Source organism: Balaenoptera ricei, chromosome 8, assembly GCF_028023285.1.
Source record: "Balaenoptera ricei isolate mBalRic1 chromosome 8, mBalRic1.hap2, whole genome shotgun sequence".
NCBI classification, from domain to species: Eukaryota; Metazoa; Chordata; class Mammalia; order Artiodactyla; family Balaenopteridae; genus Balaenoptera; species Balaenoptera ricei.
This window is the reverse complement of record NC_082646.1, coordinates 7,258,244-7,278,399: the sequence shown is the minus strand read 5'-3', so window position 1 is coordinate 7,278,399 and position 20,156 is coordinate 7,258,244. Positions and strand designations below refer to the sequence as shown.

At 57.6% G+C, this 20,156-nt stretch overlaps 2 protein-coding genes across 7 annotated transcripts in view; both read left to right on the top strand.

The window, feature by feature from the left end:
- The window catches only part of DCPS (decapping enzyme, scavenger), a 35,972-nt gene extending 35,182 nt beyond the window's left edge, over positions 1 to 790 (top strand). For both annotated transcript variants that reach the window (XM_059929233.1, XM_059929232.1), the window contains one exon: positions 386 to 790. In XM_059929233.1, the coding sequence (XP_059785216.1) occupies positions 386 to 652 (267 nt within the window). In that variant the 3' untranslated portion in view covers positions 653 to 790. The remainder of the gene's footprint in view (positions 1 to 385) is intronic.
- Positions 791 to 5,103: 4,313 nt separating this feature from the next.
- The window catches only part of ST3GAL4 (ST3 beta-galactoside alpha-2,3-sialyltransferase 4), a 35,913-nt gene continuing 20,860 nt past the window's right edge, over positions 5,104 to 20,156 (top strand). Inside the window, exons 1-3 of one of the 5 annotated variants that reach the window (XM_059930077.1) lie at positions 8,643 to 8,723; positions 15,728 to 15,794; positions 16,934 to 17,003. In XM_059930077.1, the coding sequence (XP_059786060.1) occupies positions 15,742 to 15,794; positions 16,934 to 17,003 (123 nt within the window). In that variant the 5' untranslated portion in view covers positions 8,643 to 8,723; positions 15,728 to 15,741. Of the gene's footprint in view, positions 5,162 to 8,544; positions 8,724 to 15,727; positions 15,795 to 16,933; positions 17,004 to 18,153; positions 18,309 to 20,156 lie in introns of those variants that run through there. The other 4 variants (XM_059930076.1, XM_059930080.1, XM_059930081.1 and 1 more) reach the window with 4 other exon arrangements.

The following is a 20,156-nucleotide window of genomic DNA, read 5'->3' as shown; positions in this document are numbered from 1 at the left end:
AAAGGGAGAACAAGGCCTCTTCCCACCTACTTGATGATATGAGTCTGGTAAATCATCCAGGGCAGGATAGTCCCCACAGTCTTGGAAACCTGGGCCTGTCCTTAGCACCGAGACTTCCTAGAGGCCCAGTGGCAACTGTGAGGAAGCAGGTGTTTTACCAGGTTGGAGCGGGGAAGCCTGATCGAGGCCACCGTCCCCATCCTTGGGAGAAAGAGCCTCCGCTTTGCTGCTGTCACCTGCACTTGCTGACTCCCAAGAATGGAAGACAGGGATCCGAAGCCAACAGCGGGCGGAGAGGCTGGTCGGGGCCGTGGGCAGGAGGGGGTTCTGGCACCAGTGTGTGGGTAGCACGGTGACCCTCCCCGCCCCTCCCCTTTCTTGCCAGGAAGCCATCCTGCAGCGCTACCAGGTGGCGGGAGACCGCCTTCGCGTGTACCTGCACTACCTGCCCTCCTACTACCACCTGCACGTGCACTTCACCGCCCTGGGCTTCGAGGCCCCTGGTGCAGGCGTGGAGCGGGCCCACCTGCTGGCGGAGGTGATCGAGAACCTGGAGCAGGACCCTGAGCACTATGGCCGCCGCACCCTCACCTTTGCCCTCAGAGCTGATGACCCCCTCCTCGCGCTCTTGCAGGAGGCCCAGAGAAGCTGAGTTGGAGAAGAGCACTGATGTGTATGGGGGGGGGGGGGGTGGGCAGCCAGATTTTTAGCACCAAGTGAATTTTTTTTTTTTTTTAATATATTTTGTACTGGCTTCTTCCCAGCATGAGAATAAACTATCGGTCTCATTCGGTGTGGACACACGGTGTGGCCTGCTGGGGAAGCAGAGTGGGCAGAACCTAGGGGGAGGGTCTTAAGAAGGGGGTGAGGGTCTGGGGGGCAGCCCCAGCTGGCCCGGAGGGCTTGGGGCTTTCTCTAGGCCCCCGTGCACCCGTCCTGGCTGACTTCACATCCGGAATCCAACTGAGCCTCCCTGCTTTCACTCCTTCCTGTTCTGCCACCACAGGGCCCTCTGCCTTCTTCCCACTTACTGTATCTTCCTAATGGTTCTCTAGGTCCACCCACCTGTCTGGGAGTTCCCCCAAAAAACCAAGTACAAAAACTTTCTGGAAGTAATCTATAGAGTCTTTTTGACAGTACTTCCTCTTTCTCTCCCCAGCATTGAGGTCACACTTCCCATGTGTGAGCCAATCCTGTTGATAAACTCTTGTTGACAAGGATGGAGCATGGCCGCTCCTGGAAGTGGGAGGGCCTTAATAAGAATCAGATGATGCAAGCCCAAGAAGCCTGCCTTTGCCTCGGCTACTTGGTCAGTGAGTCCGTGGCCTTGAGTTTGTTATCTGGGCAGGAAGATAAAACAACTCTCAGGGAGCAGCCGGAAGATCAAATACAAACAGTGTCTCAACAGGGCAAAGTGACATGGTAGCAGTGGAGTCCGAAAGCCCTGAGGGCCTTGGGTGCAAGGTGTGACCAGCGTCCTAGGTCCCTGTCCATAGACTCGCGAGGCCAGGAAGGGACTTCAAAGTGTCCAAGGCTGTGGCCTGTAGGAAGCCATCCAGGGCTTGTCTGGGAAGGTGACATCTACCACTGCTCCAGCAGAACAGGGACACAGGTGCAGACGTTGACAGCATGCAGTTAAACACATGAGGCCCTCTTTCCAGCCCAGGGGACAGATGTATCACGCTGCTGGAGAGGGGCTGGCGTTTGCTCCTTAGTCAGCCTGGGGCTGCGGGTTACTGGGTCTTGTTTCCTCAGGACACACTCTCAGGGGAGACAGGATGTGTGTCCCGCAAAGTGAAAGGAGGAGGAAAGCTGAGGCAGACGACGGAGTGGCTCTTATTCTGCGTCCCCTGGACTGAGAGGCAGGAGACTGGAGTCAGAGCCGAGCTCCATTCATTTGTTCTCGCGTGTTTATTAAACACATACTACAGGCCAAGCACTGCCCCAGATAGTGGTAAATGGTCTCTTCCTGGCGTCAACCCGAGGCGTCCTGAGCCTGTTTCTTTGTCAAGGGGAATGGGGATGAGGACCCACTACGGAGTGATGTGCTGGGTGATCATAAGCCAACAGGGCAGAGTGACATGGTTGTGGTGGCGTCCAGAGCTTTGACTCGCTGACGGACTCTTGAGCCAGACAGTGTCCTAAGTGCTGGGAATGCAGAGGTGACTGAAAAGAAGCTCCCAGCCTACGGGCTAGTGGGCGGACAGACGGTCCTCAGCCCGAGGGATGCAGAGTGAGAACCACCCCGTCCTCTGCCTTGGCTTTCCTCCTGCCTTCCCTCAGCAGACCCCAGCATCCCGCCGGCCCGGAGACAGCGTCCTGAGCAAGACGGGCAGTGCCAGCCCTCTCTGGCAGCGTGGAAGTCTGTCCTGTGTGTTCAGCCGCGTGCCCTCGGTGTGCGCGCCTGTGTCCCTGCTCTCCTGGAGGTAGATGTCACCTTCCCAGGTGAGTCCTGGAGGGCTCCCCACCGGCCACCAGGCCCCAGTTCTTGGCCGACTTTCTTCCCGGCGTGGTTGGGGAGGGAGGGGAGCAACTGGAGACAGGACTGCTGTTCCTCGGCTCCTCTCAGTTTGCCCAAATGTTTCCTCATAGAGCAGAATTGCTGAGTGTTCTGTATTTGTCAGCGTTCCTTCATGACCGTGAGAAAAATAGCATTTCAGGAGGAGTTGGACAGTTAGCTCCACAGTGCCTGATTCTGTTGGATACAGATCCCCAAATGGAGAAACAACTCAAGAAACAGTTATGGGGGCTTCCCTGGTGGCGCAGTGGTTGAGAATCTGCCTGCCAATGCAGGGGACACGGGTTCGAGCCCTGGTCTGGGAAGATCCCACATGCCTCAGAGCAGCTGGTCCCGTGAGCCACAATTACTGAGCCTGCGCGTCTGGAGCCTGTGCTCCGCAACAAGAGAGGCCGCGATAATGAGAGGCCCGCGCACCGCGATGAAGAGTGGCCCCTGCTTGCCACAACTAGACAAAGCCCTCGCACAGAAACGAAGACCCAACACAGCCAAAAATAAATAAATAAATAAATAATTTAATTTAAAAAAAAACAATTACGTACAAAGTAATATTTGAAAATGTTTCTCTTGTAATACTTCTATTCCAAAATAGTTTAATATATCTATTTTATTTCTGAATAGGCTGACGTGGGTCTGCTAACTCTGCCTTCTCAGAAAGGACTGAATCTTTATTCCAGACCCGTATATTGAACCCTAAAATGTCCTTTCTTTTGTAAGAAGATGGTGATAATTAATAGTAGTTGTTTTTTAAAAATCCTCACTTAGCAAAATAAATGTTGGCAGCCCTGTGTTTGCTCCATATTCTTACTGAAATTACACTGGATTCTGAAGTCTCTATAAACTTGAAGTTACCAAGTTTTAACCACTGTTGAAAAATAAGCACGGACTACAGTGTTTCTGTTCAATCAACAAGGTTTTGAATATCTACCCTACTTTTTGTTTTTAGACAAGAATATGGAGCTAGAGCTCTCGTGGAGCTTACAAGGTAGTGAGACACAGAGACATAATTACAAAGTAATTCCATGGACATGAGTACTTTGAGAAGACCCAGAGGGGACTGTGGCAGCTTATGCCGAGAGAAGCCAGACTTCTGGGCTGAAGCTTGAGAGCCAAGTGGCCAGCACAAGCCAAGGCCAGCAGTCAGGGAGACAGTGGCTCAGCACGGCCGGGACCTAGAACTTGGCTTCTAGCATGGGGCACACACGTCCAAGAGTACCCTGACCAGTTTTTCCTTCAGGATCAGGAGGAAGAAATTAAAGTCAAGGCTAAGGGGAAATTTCTTTTTTTTTTTTTTTTTTATGAAGTTTTTTTTTTTTTTAATTTTATATTTATTTATTTATTAGTTTTGGCTGTGTTGGGTCTTCGTTGCTGTGTGTGGGCTTTCTCTAGTTGCAGCGAGCGGGGGCTACTCTTCGTTGCGGTGCGCGGGCTTCTCACTGTGGTGGCTTCTCTTGTTGCAGAGCACGGGCTCTAGAGCGCACGGGCTTCAGTAGATGCGGCGCGTGGGCTCAGTAGTTGTGGCTCGTGGGCTCTAGAGCGCAGGCTCAGTAGTTGTGGTGCATGGGCTTAGTTGCTCCGTGGCATGTGGGATCTTCCCGGACCAGGGCTTGAACCCGTGTCTCCTGCATTGGCAGGCGGATTCTTAACCACTGCGCCACCAGGGAAGCCCAGGGGGAAATTTCTTAATGTTCTGTACCACCTCCTTTTGAGAGCCAGCGTGGTCTGGTGATTCTGGCATAGAACCTGCACCAGAACCAGATATGATCTCGGGCAAGTTACATAACTGTTCGTAAGCTAGGAGTGATAGCAGTGCCTACCCCGAGGGGCTTTGTGAGGATTAAATAAGAGGATTTTGTGGACATGGTCAGACCTATAAATGTTAGCTGCCATTTTCCTACCGCGAGAAGGGCCTAAAGGACACAGCCAATATGTTGGGGTTAGATATTAAAAAGGACTTCCGGATTAGAAGGCAGTGAAATCCTCGATTATGCACTGAAGTCATGGTAACCAAGAGACTTGAAGGCAAAATGCAAGCCATAAACTCTCTGTGGTTAATTGATCGTGGCCCCAAAAGAGACAAGGGCTGTGTGCAATGACTTCTCAAGGATCCCGTCCAGCCGACAGGTTCCTGGAATGCGTTTCAGCCTTCGCCTTACGGCAGGTTTCTGAGACTACAATAGTGATGTGTCCGCTGCTATTGAGAACCCTGGTGACAGCTCAGCTCCAGCGTCCAGCCATATAAACCTGATAAAAATAGGAGCTGAAACACCATCCTGGAGTTGCTATTTTTAAAAGCGTCTGAGATGCTGGATTGGGTTTATTTCTTCCTCAAATGGCATCTTGCTGTTCCCTCCTCCCGGTGGGCAGGATGCTAGCGTGGCACATGTGAAGGACAGGAGCCAAAAGCCTGTGAGACACACGTGTCAAGGGCTCCACGCCTCCTACCCACACCCCTGCCTGGCCGGGAGGAGCCACAAGTCCAGGGCCTCCCAGCTCCAGATGCACCTGCCCCTCCCACGCCCTTTGCTCCTCTGTCTCCTCCCTCTACTCCCTAGAGAGAGAGAGAGAGAGAGAGAGGCGCCCTGGTCGTCCCAGCAGAGTGGTGTCCGCCGCCTCCTCCACAGCAGAGACAGAACCAGAGAGGTAAAGGGGGGCGGCTGAGGAGGTGGGAATGGAGGCAGCATGGCTTGGAAGGGGACCAGGACCCAGACCACTGACCCTCAGGGTGTCTTGACGCGCCTTTGGCACAGCTGGTCTCCGACAGGAACAGTTTCAGGAGCCGAAGCCCCGCTTGTCCCACCACACTGCCTCTTGCTAAGCAAATCCCAGTGCCTTGTAGATGGGCAGGCGGGGCAGTGGAGCTGGGAGGGGCTCCAGGTGAAAAGTACCAGCATCGCTTTCCTCCTGCCCCACAGATGATTCTAGTGGGTTCTAGGCAGCCAGCTAAGCATCTGGCTGTGCCATTAAGAAACTGGAGGGAAAAGATTCTGAGTAAGCACATTGTGGCCTAAGGGGAGAAGTCAGGATCTCAGTTAGCTTCTGGGCACCCAGTAACCAGGTCTGGGATAAGCTGGGGGAGGGGGAAGGGAGGAGATCCGAATACAGCTTACTAGTTCCGTGTGCATAATAAAAGCGCGTACTTATACAGCACCTTATACTGCCAGAGCAAATGTGTATCCATTTGAACTTACATTCCTTTGAATCAGCACAGTTATTTCCATTTTTTTCTAGTAAGAAAATTAAAGCTATTTATTGACCGAGGCAGAGTTAGAAATCAGGTCTCCAGGAGCAAAAGTTGGCCTTTCAGTTCTGTTTTCCCACAGAGTGAAGTTTACATGGCTCATAACAAGAACTGCCAACTGTGTTTAGATCTAGTTCATTAAAGAGTTTGCAAAGTTTAGAAGCTGGGCTGATTCTCAGTTCAGCTCTGCCAGACTCACCTAGTCGCTTTGGGTGATTGCTTACTCTCTCTGGGCCAGTTTTCCCACCCATGCACCAAGAAGGCTATTCTGTCTTCCTCTAACCTTGACCCAGGCAGAGACTTTAGTCACTGTGCCAGACCTGGAGCTGATACACAATACATTGACCTGGAGCTGATACAAAAACCTGGAGCTGATACAAAAACATTTGTTGGATGAATGCTTGATTGACAAAGCCAAAGGCACTATTCAAGCATAATTTAGACACTGGGGAAACGTAGGAAAAACCTCTGCCCATGCAAGGTGGGATTTAGGATGGAGAGTCACCTGTGGAAGCACTTGAAGCCCTCTATCTTCACCCTGCCTTCTCCACTTTGCTTACGCAGGGTAGAGCTTCCTCTGTTATACGTTCTTAGCAGATAAACCGTCCAGTATCGGCTGAAGTGAGCGTTGAGCGGGCATTTCCGGGAACCCTCTTTGTCAGTTACACACACCCTACACTTGGTCACATCCTGTCCTAACTTATTTTTTAACAACTTTATCGGAGTTTAATTGCTTTACAATGGTGTGTTAGTTTCTGCTTTATAACAAAGTGAATCAGTTACACATATACATATGTCCCCATACCTCTTCCCTCTTGTATCTCCCTCCCTCCCACCCTCCCTATCCCACCCCTCTAGGTGGTCACAAAGCACCGAGCTGATCTCACTGTGCTATGCGGCTGCTTCCCACTAGCTATCTGTCTGACGTTTGGTAGTGTATATATGTCCATGCCACTCTCTCACTTTGTCCCAGCTTACCCTTCCCCCTCCCCGTATCCTCAAGTCCATTCTCTAGTAGGTCTGCATCTTTATTCCCGTCTTGCTGCTAGGTTCTTTATGACCATTTTTTTTTTCTTAGATTCCATATATATGTGTTAGCATACGGTATTTGTTTTTCTCTTTCTGACTTACTTCACTCTGTATGACAGTCTCTAGGTCCATCCACCTCACTACCAATAACTCAGTTTCGTTCCTTTTTATGGCTGAGTAATATTCCATTGTATATATGTGCCACATCTTCTTTATCCATTCATCTGTTGATGGACACTTCAGTTGCTTCCATGTCCTGGCTGTTGTAAATAGAGCTGCAATGAACATTTTGGTACATGACTCTTTTTGAATTATGGTTTTCTCAGGGTATATGCCCAGTAGTGGGATTGCTGGGTCGTATGGTAGTTCTATTTTTAGTTTTTTAAGGAACCTCCATACTGTTCTCCATAGTGGCTGTATCAATTTACATTCCCGCCAACAGTGCAAGAGGGTTCCCTTTTCTCCACACCCTCTCCAGCATTTATTGTTTGTAGTTTTTTTGAGGATGGCCATTCTGACCGGTGTGAGATGATATCTCATTGTAGTTTTGATTTGCATTTCTCTAATGATTAATGATGTTGAGCATTCTGTCATGTGTCTGTTGGCAATCTGTATATCTTCTTTGGAGAAATGTCTATTTAGGTCTTCTGCCCATTTTTGGATTGGGTTGTTTGTTTTTTTGATACTGAGCTGCATGAGCTGCTTGTAAACTTTGGAGATTAATCCTTTGTCAGTTGCTTCATTTGCAAATATTTTCTCCCATTCTGAGGGTTGTCTTTTTGTCTTGTTTATGGTTTCCTTTGCTGTGCAAAAGCTTTTATGTCCTATCCCTCCTATTTTTGAGTGGGAGTCCACTGTGAGCCTTCTTTCTAGTAAGCTTCCTGTGGGGTGGGGGGCGAGGGGGGTGTGTCTTACGTTTTTCCTTGGAGCCCTGGAGCCCCCAGCATCAGGCTGTTCACACTAAGCGCTCAGTAAATGCTGTGCACCTATGAAAGAGTGTCTCGGGGGATGGGGATTGTCCTGCGGGTGACTTTTGGACTATTCTTCGGCCTGAGTAGTTCCCAGGTTTGATTGGGGTGGGTGGGCCCCAGGAACCAAGGGAAGGCCTGATGGGGTTTCCCCTGGAGACAGGCTGCTTGGCGCCTTCAGTAAGGAACAGCAACTGAAGCTTTCTCAAGGCCAAAGATAGGGTGTGCAAAGAGGCTGCAGAAGGAGGAGTTTGGGGGTGGCAGGTGGAGACTAGGGCAGAGGGAGGGTCTAGGTCTCCGTCCAGGGCACCCGGCCACTGTGCATGGGGAGTGGAGGTGGCCCTCCCTCTTCTGTGCCTCGCTTTCCCGAGCGAGGGAAGGACACGGTTCATCGCGTGGGAGAGCGGAGAACCCTTTGTTGGGTCTCATTGTTTCCAGGAGGGTGTGCAGAGGCTGCGTTGGGCATATCCATCCTGGTGCCACTCACAGGCTGCGCCCGCCAGAACTCTACCCTCACCTTACCAGCCTCCTCTCCCGCCCCTCCGCGCCTGCCCGGTCGGTCGACCCCTCCGCGCCCCTCGCTCCTGTCCCGGCCGCCCGCCCTCTCCGCCGGCCTCCGCGGCTCCCGGACCATCGCGAGCCGCCGGCATCGGCCCCGCCCGCAAGCAGGATCTCCCGAGTCCTTCCTCCTCCTCCACCCCGCCCTTCCTCCTCCTGCCCGCCGGCTCCCCAGTCGGCTGCCCGGCCGTGTGCGCAAGCGTGTTCGGCCCCTTCCCCGCCCCCCGCCTGGGCCCGGGCCCCCGCCTCCCAGCAGGCGGACTTACCCGCTCGCAGGCCGGCCCCGCGCCCGGGACAGGGACCGGGCCGAGCGGAGCCGCCGCGCCAGTGCCGCGCCTCCAGCCCGTGCGCCTAGCGGATCGGAGCTGCGCGCGGAACTGTCCTGCCTCGCCCCGCGCCACCCGCGAGGGTGAGTACGCGGCGGCCGGTCCCCTTGGGGCCCGCGAGGGAGGGTGGGGAGCGCCTCCGGGTCCCGGCTGCCCGGTTGCCCGGTTCCCCGCCCGGCGCCGCGGCCGGGGAGGTGGCCGGGCACGTGGGCGCCGCGCGGGGCCGGGTGGGGAGGCCACAGCCCTGGGATCCCTTGCCCTGGACCAGTTTTTCGCGGGGAAGCCGATTCTTTCTGCTCCCTGGGAGTGAGCAAATGGGACGGTCTTCTTCTCTAGAAAGTTTCTAGCCCCCACCCCTGGGCATCCTCTGAGCCGACTTCTCCCCACAACTGCCCCACCGAGTCCAGGAGATCCTGGGCTGGCTTGCCTGCAAGTGGCAGGCTCTGCTGCGTCCGGCTGTGTGCAGGAGACCCAAGGTCGCCAAGCAGAGCCCAAAGGTGGGGCTCTAGCTGCAGGCTGGCTGTGCCCAAGACACCAGTACACGTTGCGGGGCTCTTTGGGCCTAGGCCACTGGGCCACAGAGCTGGCTGGTGGGCAGTGGGAAGGGATGGGGTTGGGGTGAAGGTGGAGTCCAGCTGGGGGCAGAATCGCTGGGCTCAGCCGTCTGTGCTGGGTGCCCCCCCTGGGGCCCCTGCTGGCTGGGACCTCCCAGGCAGCCCAGAGCTGCCAACATGTCTGCCAGCACTGCCCCCTCCATTCCCAGTCCTGGGGGAGGCTCTTTCTGGGCATCGGAGGCCTGATCTACTGCTGCTCCTTCCTCTGTCTGTCCTGCAGACTGGGTCCTGAGTGCCGGGGTGGGAGGCTCCTGCCAGAGGACTGGGGCTACAGGCACCGTCCAGGTGCTCAGCTCTGCCCATGTGACCTCATGCCCACCCACAGGCTGGCACCCCCATGCGCTTCTCACAGAAGCCTGTGCTTTCCACCGCTGGGGGGAGGCACAGTGTGGAAGCCAAGTTCAGGCAGACTTATTCTTTGCGGAACCTTGGGAACGGGCCTGGTATACAGCTAGGGTGTCACCAGAGGCACAAACCAATACCGCTCTCTCCTGAGCTTTGCTGTGCTGCGGGGGGCAGGGAGGGGTGATCATAAAGGCGCTGAGTACTGTGGAAGGTGTCTGCACAGAGGCGGAGGTATGTGAGTGTTTGCTATTAGCAGCGGTTCTCCCGCACCCTCCAAAGTTCTCCACACTCACCAAAGCTGCCCCATAATTCCAGAGAGGGTGCCTGGGAGGCGCCAGCTGTTTGGGGCCTAGAAATGAACTTCCGGGGCTTTTTCTCTTTGCCGGGAGCTCCTCTGTGAATGACCCCTGCCCGAGCTGAGGCACCCCAGGTCCCTCTAGCCTGTTCCTGGCTCTGCTCGTGTCTCCCCTGCACGTGCTCTTCGTGCCCCATCCCTCAGCATCCATGTGCTGGGCGGGAGATCTTCGTCTGTCCCCTGGGCCTGGGTCTCCCAGCAGCTGAGGGGGAGCCAGGAGTCGGGCGCTTCCCCCCAGAGTCCAGGTGGTCAGGGGTTAGGAGGGGAGCGTAGACAGAGGAGGAATTAGGAGAGTAGCGTGGGAGCCTCTTGCTTGGACTGTGGGCCGAGAGGCATCTGTGGCTTGGGAGTGGACTGCTGTCATGGCCACAGGCCCCTTGCCCGTGAGTGGAGGCCCAGGCCAAGGAAGCGCTCGGCGTCTTCTGGGCCATCTTCCCTTCCCTCCCTCACCCCTTCCCTACCCAGAGCAGTGACTCAGTCCCCACTCCTCAGAAACAGACTTCCTCGGCCCCTCCACCCTGCCAGCCCTCTTAGATCCCTGGGATCCAGTTTTCTGGAGAGAACCGAGAATCTGCTCCTTTCAGAATTATATAACAAATCCTGGAAAGAAGCCCCCCTACCCTTCACCAGCTGGAGCAGAGAGGCCAGACCCCCCTTCCTGTGCCCCAGCTTAACCTGTGGCCATCTGTGGTTTACCCCTACTGGCCTGGCATCTGCCCTGCACTGGGTGCCCGCCCAGGCCCTACCTGGGTACGTTCTCTGGGTGAATTCCTCCTCTCAGAGCGGCTCAAAGGTTTGTCCCCGCTGTCGTGGGGAAGGGGTCCCTCCACCTCAGAATGACACAAAGTGGTCCCAGCCCACGGTAGGGTGGGGACCTCCAGCCTCCTGAAAGGGACCCTTCAGATCAGTGTCCCAGAGGGTCCCAGAGCCTGAGAGCCAGACCTACAGATTGTGCCCAAGGCGTCCACCACAACCCAGCTGAGTTCCCAGGCCCTGGGGGTTGGGCCGTCAGTGCTAGGGAGCAGGGCAGTCAGGTGGGGAGACACCCAGAAAACATACAGGGCCTGCCCCTCCCTCCTGACTCCTCAGCTGCCCTGGGGTTACACATTTCCCTGCAGAAACGAGCTGGCTTCTCATGCCTCTCGACCTCAGGTCCTCCTTCCTTCTCGACTCTTGTCCTTGACCTGAAACCTTTGGTTTCCTTGAGGAAATGACTAGGGCGGGCACGTTTGGGTGCCTGTAGTCATTAATTCCCCCTCTCGTTTGTCACCCCTTCCCAGAGGTGCTCAGCACTTCTACATGAGTGTTCTGAGTGCCCCTGGAGGGGCTGCTTGCCACCCCTGGCCTCACGTTCACTCCTGATCTGTATCACATTCCGTGTGTGTGTGTGTGTGTGTGTGTGTGTGTGAATGTGAGTGTGAGTGACGCCCTTTATTCTACGGATAGAGGAAGTGGTCAAATGCACTACAAGTGCAAGCAGCTGTATGCGATGTGTGGGCCCCAGCCAGGTGCCATGGGCCTCCGACTGGTGCCCCTGAGGCTGGCAGGGGGTGAACTCTGCCAGGGGGTGCGCTGGGTTGATTGCTCTTCAGAGTGAGGAAGGCCATCCCAAGCTGCAGGTTCTCCTTTAATCTTGGCCCCTTGCCTGGGACCGGGAGACCTCCAGCCAGATGACTGCCTTATCTCTGCCACCCCACACCCCGCAAAGCCATCCTGCAGAGAGATGATGTGAACGCTCTAGAATCTGAAGCCCTGGCTTCTGCCCTGAGCCCAGCAGGGAGGAGGGTGCTGCTGGGGCCGGGGGGTGGCCGGGGGGTTGTCCACCTGGGCCTCGAGGGTGAGGAAGGCCTGGCTGTAGGATGGTCCCTTCTTCTTGCCTGCAGCTTCACTTCAAAGCCCCAGTGTGTCAGGGGCCCCAGGATCTTGCTTTCCTGTGCGGGGTGGACCGTGGTTGCTAGAAAGGGGACACAGAGCAGTTTGCAGAGCGCCGGGCTCGCGCACTGTTGTGCTGCGTGGGTCCAAACCCTGCTCCAGAGTGCACGTTCCAGGGCCTGCGGTGATGCTCCCGTGTCCATGGTCTGCCCTGTGTCCTCTGCCCGTGCAGCCTCTGCAAATACCTGTCCTTATAGTAAAAAGGGACTTAGCAAGTAACAAAACTAGTTATGATTTATCTATAGAGCACTTATTAAAAGCCTGACCCAATAAACCTAAAAAAAAAAAAAAAAAAGTGCTGTCCACTTATTTACATCACTTCACGCAAGCACGACCCTTTCATTAAGCCCATTTGTAAATGAAGCCATGGAGGCTCGGGAAGATTAAACCATTTGGCCAAGGTCACACGACTCCTAAGCAGCCGAGCTGGGACTCCTAGCTAGGCCTGTTTCCAAAACCTGCACTTTACAGCCCAGTTCTCTACTGCTCCCCAAGCTCATCTTCTCCTGCCCTGTGATCCAGGAAGAGGGCGAGGCTCAGAGGTGTGAAAGGGTTTGCTCAAGGCCACCGGGTGTGGGTGACAAAGGAGGACACAGCCCTCCTGATTCGCAGCCCAGGGCTCTGTGCGGCCCTGAAGCCCACGTCTGGCCCTGCCGGTCCTGGCTCCCCATCCCCTGCCTCTCTCAGCTGGGCGGGGCTGGGCTCTCCTTCCTCCCTCCCCGCTGCGGCCCCTCCCAGCCCCTGCCGGCCCCCACCTCTCCCGCTTTCCCTCCGGTAATTGCTTCCATCTGGCCTGCCCAACGGCTCCTATTCCTTGGAAATGCGGCTCCCCGGCTGCCGCCCACAAGGCTGTAAGGCCTCATCCGGCAACCACGGCGACACGTGGGGAAGGGGAGGGGTCCTCCGGGGGTCTGAGCGCGGGGACCCGGCCAAGGTGGCTGCTCCTGGCATCTGGCATCTGCAGATTCCTGCCAGGCCACAGTACTTTGCTCTGGGGCTCTCCTGGACCCTGGCCTGGCCTGGCTCAAGGCCAGAGAGGCTCCTCAAAGACCTGCTTCCCCTCTGCTCCTTAGAGGTCACTCAGGTCAGGAGGAGGGAGGCCTGGTTGGAAGGGATGGCAGGAGAGAAGTGGGGGCCAGCAGGGGCCCACCCTGGCAACCCACTGCTTGAAGGTCACGGGAGGGGAGCAAAGCAGGGGACGGGCGGTGGCAGGGACCGAGGGACCTGGGAACTCTGGGCAGGTGAGAAGGGAGACGGCTCATTTCCTTTGGTTCCGAGCAATTGACCCAGAACCAGCAGAACTCGAGATGAAGCTTCATATTTTGTCGTGATAAAAACTAAAACTTGCCCCTTTAGCGGTGTGTTCAGTGCCCTGTGGACTGCCTTGCCTAGGCTGGGCGGGGAGGGACCCAGGGCCCTCAGTGTGGCCATCTGGAGCTTTCAAGAGCAGCCCTCTGCCTGCGTAGGGGGCAAGTGCCCTGTGGCTGAAGATGTTCAGGCTTGGAGCCGTGACCTTGGCCGGGCCGGTCCAGAGGAGATGCAGGCACTGGAGGGGCGTGTTTGTGGTGTGAAACGGGTTTGAAAACTTCCAAGGCATTTTCCTCCCTGACTTTTTAGGGTTTTCATGTAAGCTCCAGGAACCTGTCATCTCATTGCCATGTTCTTCATGCCTGGAATGATGTCTAACAAGTAATAAGTGCTCAGTAAATATTTGTTTGATGAACAAAGGGAGGATATAGATCGGATGTGACATTGTCTTCACTGTGTCCCTGCTTTGCTTCCCCCTTTTCTTGGGGCGAAGGGCGAAGAGTTTCCCTTTTGACAGCTGAGCTGTTTGGAGCCTGGCCTGGCAGCCTTTTCAGACACAGGAGAGGCAGGCAGGAGCTCTGGGGGTGGGCTGGGCAGGAGTCTGCCCACCGGGAGGGCATCCCCCCACTCCCCCGTGCCAGGGCCACCTGGTCACATTCCTGCCGCCATCCCCTCCTCAGCCCTGCCTTTGGGTCCTTGCACAGACTGGTCCTAACCTCCCCTCCTGCCCAATGTCAGCTCTCCCCTTATCCGGGTCCACGAAAATCGCCCCAGGGGTGGAACCCTCTGGGGTGTCATCTCAGGAGTGAGGGCTCAAGAGGCGGGTTCGCCCCCATTCTTGCTTCACCCCAAATGACTCCACCCTTATTCCTTCTACATATTGGGTTTCCACATAAAATCTCATTTGAAAGTGGGAGAGAGGGTGTCTCGGCTTAAAACCCTTTTTATCTGAAAACCTCCGCTGGGCGCCGGTCGGACTGTTGTACTTCCCCAGCCGCGTGTTCTCAGCTCCCCACCTCTGCTGCCACTGTCCCCTGACGGTGGCTTGGGCGCCGCTGGCAGTCCCCTTCGTAGATTGCATCCGACTCGAGCCTGTTCTGAGGCTCCCCTGACGGCCCTGCACCCTGTACCCCGCCCCCCCCACAGGTCCCAGCCTGTGACATCAGGGGACCCTACCACCCGCGAGCTCAGACGGGTGGGGGAGGGCAGGACTGCACAGCCTTGGGCCCGACACGGAGCCTCGGTTTCTCCTCTTCTGAACCAGAGTGCGTTTCAGATAATGTCTCAGCACCTGGGGCCTGGCTCTGTAAGTGCTGGCTGGTGGGCTTTCTGTGATTCAGGGTGCGGCCCAGAGACTGCAGAGTGCCTTCCTTCGGGGCCAGGAAGCCAGGCAGGTGGCCTTTGTCTTCTCTGTCTGCTCCCAGCTGTGTGACCTCAGGCAGGTCTGGGACTTTGGCTCTCCATCAGACAATCCGATAACCGGCCTGATAGCGTCTGCCGAAGCGCAGCTCACGGGATGGATCTCGGAGCACAGATGATAGACACTGGCGAGCTGGGGAGGCCTCAGAGGTCCCGGCTGATGTTAGACTGTCGGGCAGGACCCGTGACCGTCTGACTCCCCATCGTGTCCCCAGCACCCGGCACCGCACTGGCACATAGTAGCCTCTCGGTAACTCTTTCTTTTTGCAAAGGTGGGAGCTGAGACTCAGAAAAGTAACTTACTGTTCAAGGTGTCAGAGCGACTTTTCCCCCAGGCAGGGGCTGCCTCTCCTGACCTCCATCCCACCCCTGTCTCTCCTTCCTCCAAGGTCCTGGTTTGTCCTCTGGTTCCGAGGAGCCAGGATTGTTGAGGCTGAAGCCCCTGGGGCGTGGCTGACGGTGGCACGGGGTGGGCTGGGGCCGGTGCTCCGGAAACGCCCCCTCCCTGTGCTGCTTCTCCTGGACCGGCCTGGCTGGCTGAGAGGGTGTGGACGCATCCTTGCAGGAGGTGTGGGCCCTTCTCTCCACACCGCCCCCTGCTCCTCTTGTCTCCTCTTTGGTCCTTTTCCTCTTTCTCCTCTTTTTCCGACCCCCCTGCCTTCCCTCCCTTCTCCTTCAGATTTCTCCCAGCTCCTCCCCCAGCCATCCCTCTTCCTTTGTGTCTGCCTGCTCTTCTTTCCCTTGCCCCTCTGCCCCCGCCCCACCCAGGCCTCAGGCTCCTCGCTGTCCTGCCTGATGTGGCAGCTGGACTTCGGGTGGGTGCCCTGCAGCCGTGGAGGTTCAGGAGCGCCTCCTCTTGTTGGCGGCCCCAGCATCTTCGAGCGGGACGCTCGTCCAGCAGTTGGGTTGGGTGAAGGGACAGGGCCTGCCCCAGGTGTGGATGCTCTGATCTTAAGCTCAGCTTCCTGGCCCCTCACCTCCCTTCTTGGACATCTGCCTGGGTGGGAAGGCAGGATCTCATGCCGGAGACAGAGGGCCTCCAAAGAGGAGCTGGCTGGTGGAGCTTCTCTGGCCTCTGACCTCTGCCCTCTGCCCTCCACCCTCCTCTCTCCAGAGGTACCTGCTGGGATGGAGGAGGCTGATGAGAGCAGGGAGGAGATTTCTGCTCAGATGCCTTCCAGGTGAGCACACACAGCGTGTGTGTGTGTGTGTGTGTGTGCGCACACGCATGGAAGAGTATGTACCTGGGTTGTGTGGCAGAGAGAACACGGGCCTGCATCCACGTGTGGACAAGAATGGGGTCCACTGGTGTGGGTCTGGGCCCCCCTCCAGGCCTTCACTGTGCAGCCCTGCTCGTAGCCCCGAGCTCTCCTCTCCGGGCTTCGGGGCCCTGGCTCTGCACTGAGGCTTTCCTCTGTCTTGAGGGCCAGCTGCTGCCCTGTTGTGGTCCCACGCGGTGGTGACTGATCCCGGGCCACCCATTCAGCTGCCTGGGGGCCCTGGGGCCAGCGTGTTTTGCCCCCCACCTCCCCAAATGGAGGCGTCGGGGGGCTTCCTGCCCGGTGCCTCACCCCTGCCAAGGCGGAGGGAATGGGGAACAGCTGCGCTGGCCGATCCCGGCTCCGTATGGATTTGGTTTGACAACAAAGCTCCCTCTGTGTGTTCTCAGGCCCCTTACATAACCGGGGCGGGGGAGGCAGGCAGGAGGAGTTGGAGATGGGGACAAGGAGACACCAGGATGGGGCGGCTGGAAAGGGGACGGGGGCGGGGAGGAGCGGGGAGGGGAGTGAGAGAGAGACCGGCCACTGAGAAGGAGGCAGGCTGGGCAGAGGGAGGAGGAAGAGCCTTTGGCTTGACCCCGCGCTCCTACTTCCTGCCTCCCAGGGCGGGAAGAAGCTGCGCTTCCAGGTCCTCTGGCCTTGTCCTGTGGGTGCCTTGTCCTCCTTTCTGGAGCCCCGCCTGTCAGCCCTGGACCTGCAGAGGGGCTGCTGGGCCTGAGAGGCGTGCTCACCCCGCCCTGTAACCGAGCACACTCCCTAAAGATGGGAATCGGTCTCCCTGGTGCCTTGGGCTTCTCGTCCCTCCTGCTACCCCCGGACCTGGGCCGGGAGCCCCTCCAGCTACTCTCTTGATGGTGCTGCTGAGGGACGCTGACCCTTGTCGGGTGGCCCCAGGCCTCCCAGCTCCTCACGCAGCCCCCCATCTGGGGCCTCCCCAGCTCCGGCCCCCCGGCCACTTCGGGGGCCCTGTGGCCCTGTCCCCTGCACACCACCTCCCTCAATGATCAGACACTCTCTTCTCACTCTCACTCTCCCCGCAGCTGTCCCAATAGAGTGAGAAGAAAATGTTCTCTTTCCGGAACAGCGGGACTGACAGGCCGGGAAGGCCAGGTGAGCTGGCCAGGCTTGGGTGTGTTGCTGGGGGCGGGAGGGGCCCTGTCCCAGGACCCTGATCCTGACAGCTTCTAGGCAGGAGGAAGGGCTCGCGGAAGAGGCCAAGAGGATGGATGGGGGCGCCTCTCGGGCCTCCCACCTTCAGACGGGGCCAGGGCCCCGCGGTGGCTCAGTCGCCTAGGCCTTCTCAGTGTCTCCTCTGTGCCTCAGTCTCTCTGAGTCTGCTTCTGGCACCAGGCTTCCTCAGAAGGAGCCCCGGATGTGGTCTGGCCCTGAGGGTGGTACTCATGCGCGGGCCGCAGGGGGCTGACAGCTCCTGCCCTTGCAGCCTGAGAACCAGGACGGCTCCCACAAGGGCAGAGAGGAGGAGCTGCTGGCAAAGCCCAGGGTTTTCCTGGGCGTGAGTGGCAGAGAGCCCAGGGTTCTGGCTCGTGACTTGACCCCCAGCACCGCCCTCCGTGAGATTTAGGGTGCCCGCCCAGGGGCACCCTCTAGGACCCTGGGCCAGCAGCTCTGGGGAGAGGCGGCGTGGGCATGGCCCAAACCTGCCGAGCAAGCCCGAGACTCTGGAATCCTCAGTCCCCAGGCCCTGACTGCCCCAGGCCTGCCCTCCTCCGCCTCCCCCAGGACTGGGTGCCTGGATGAGTCTGGAATTGCTAATGCCTCAGGGCTTGAGCCCAAAAGGGCTTGAATGGGGTGGGATGTGGGCGGGGGAAGGCCTAGGGGTTTCCTGGATTTGTTAGCGGGAAGGTCAAGATCTGGTGCAGGTGCAGAGAGGCTGGGACAGGCCAGGAGGATGGTGAGTGAACGCTGCTGCGGGGGGGGGGGGGGGGGTGTGCCCTGCCCCGGGGCAGGGGCCTCTGCCCCGTGCCAGACATTGGCCACAGGCTGCCCCAGGACGCTCCCCTGGCCCCGGGGACACGCTTACAAGGCCGAGTGTCCTCCCCCTCTGCTTTCCTGCCGCCCCCTGCTCCACAACCCGCCTTCCCGGGCACCTCTGAGCACAGCTGGGGTGGGACTCCCTTCCTGGGAACTGGGCTTGGCCGCGCCGAGCCAGGAGCCCAGGGCTCCCCTTTACTCAACTTTTGGAGACGAAGAGATCCCCGGAGGACTGGCCCAGCCACTCCTGGCTCCTCCCGAATCTCAGGCTCCCTGGCTGACAGCCCAAGGGACCTACAACCTGACAAACAAACTCCGCTGGAGCCGGAGCTGAAGTTGAAGGAACCCGGTGGGCAGTGCCCTTCTCGAAAGATGGGGGAAGACAGCACCCTGGCAGAGGAGGCCCAGCAGGCCCCAGAAGCTGTACGTTGTGGCGGGAAGTGGGGCCAGCAGGGAGGAGGAGGAGGAAGGAGGAGGGGGGGGGGGAGTGTGTGTGTGTGTGTGTGTGTGTGTGAGTGAGTGTGTGTGTAGAGGCCATGTTTATCCTGGGGTGTGCTCCTGTGTTTGAACAGGGGTTCGTGTGTTTGTGCTCAGAGGTGTGTTTGTAGGTTTTCAACACGGAGGGTCTCAGTGGACCAGAGCGGAGTTGGCCTGGGAAGGGGCTCAGAATGTCTTCTGGGTGCCTCCCGGCTCTGGGGTTGGATGGCGCCGTGCGTGCTCAGATCTGCCTCCCTGTTTCCCCACAGGGGCTGCGTGAGCCCCTGGCAGGGGAGGCTCTGGGTCATCCCTGATGACCTGGCAGCCCTCCTGCCAGCAGTCCCACCTGCTCTGCCCCAGCCCTGCCCCAGAGGGACCACTGGTCAGACTGGAGGGTCTGCACCTTCCCCAGCAACACCTAGAATGCTAGCCGCCCCTCCCCTTCCCTCATTGGTAACCTTTACCTCCAGGAGAGTTGTATAAACAGCTGGTTTGTGGAAACATCTTACTGATGTGAAACGATCTCAAAAGGGTCTCTCTTATCGGCTTCGCTGTTCCCAGGGGACAGGCTGATGCAGGAAATGGAGGTCTTGTTTTCATTCTCCGCAGTTTCCTTTCTCCTCCAGAGACCCCACCCCGGAGGCCATGCACACCAGCATGCGTAGCCCTCCCTTTTTGCCCTAATCCCACCCTCAGCCACTCTGACCCTGGTGGGCTCCTGATAGAAATTCAGGCGTGGACTGAACTTGGCCCTGTACCGTCCCTGCTGGGGGACTTCGGGAGCACCAGCTCTGGAGAGGGGATAGCACTCTGCAAATGAGGCACTGCTCGAGAGGAGCAGGTGCTGCCCCTGGAGCCGCCGGGGGAGGGGGCAGCTTGGCGCTGGCTGGAGGTCGGTGGCCACGCCCCGTGGGACTGGGCACTTTCTCTAGGAGGGGCTGTACCCAGAAAGGGAGGGCGGCTTGGCCACTGAGGACTCCAACGCCCCCTGAGCCTGGCCTGTACGTGGGATCCACGTTCAGTGCAGGCAGAGTCTGGGTGGCAGTCCCCCCGGTCCCCGGGCAGCTGCGTGTGTGCCATGAGTGCAGTGGACCCAGCGGCTGGGAGGAGAGGTGAGTGCAGTCGTGGTTGTGGTGTCAGGTGGGAGCTCTGGACCGCTCCCCGTGCTGGGCTGGGGCAGACCTGGAGCGGAGAGGGGCTGCCACGCACTAGGGGAGGCCCAGACCAGGAGTCACCTTCAGCTTCCAGGGGCCCAGTGCTTGCTCTGGGCTCAGCCGGTACTAAGGCTGCGGGCTTTCAATCCTGGGATATGTTTTGAGGCTCCCATACCTCCCAGAACTTGTTCTTGCTACTCCCATTTCACAGATGAGAAATCTGAGGCCCAAGAGATGTAGGAGCTTTTCTAGATCCACCCCAGACAGCTCCCCCCAGTTCATGGGTGCCAGAGAGTGTAGGGCTTCTGAGCAGTTCAGACTGCTTGAATTCTTTATTTCTGGAGACCCTGGGATCCTTAATGTATCTCTCTGTGCCTGTTTCCTCATCTGTAAATGAGAATGAAAGAGGACTACCACACAGAGTGTTTTAAAAATTAAATGAGGTTATGCACAAGAGCTGCCGAACAGCCCCAGGGATCTTTAAAAAATGAATCCAGAGTGTCACTCCTCTGTTCATACCCTCCAGTGACTTCTCATGGAACCCTGAGTAACGTCCAGGCTCCAGGGTGGCCTGTGACGTCCTGTACCACCCGGCCAGCGGGTCTCCCTGGCACCGCCACTGGCCCTTCCTCACTGTCTC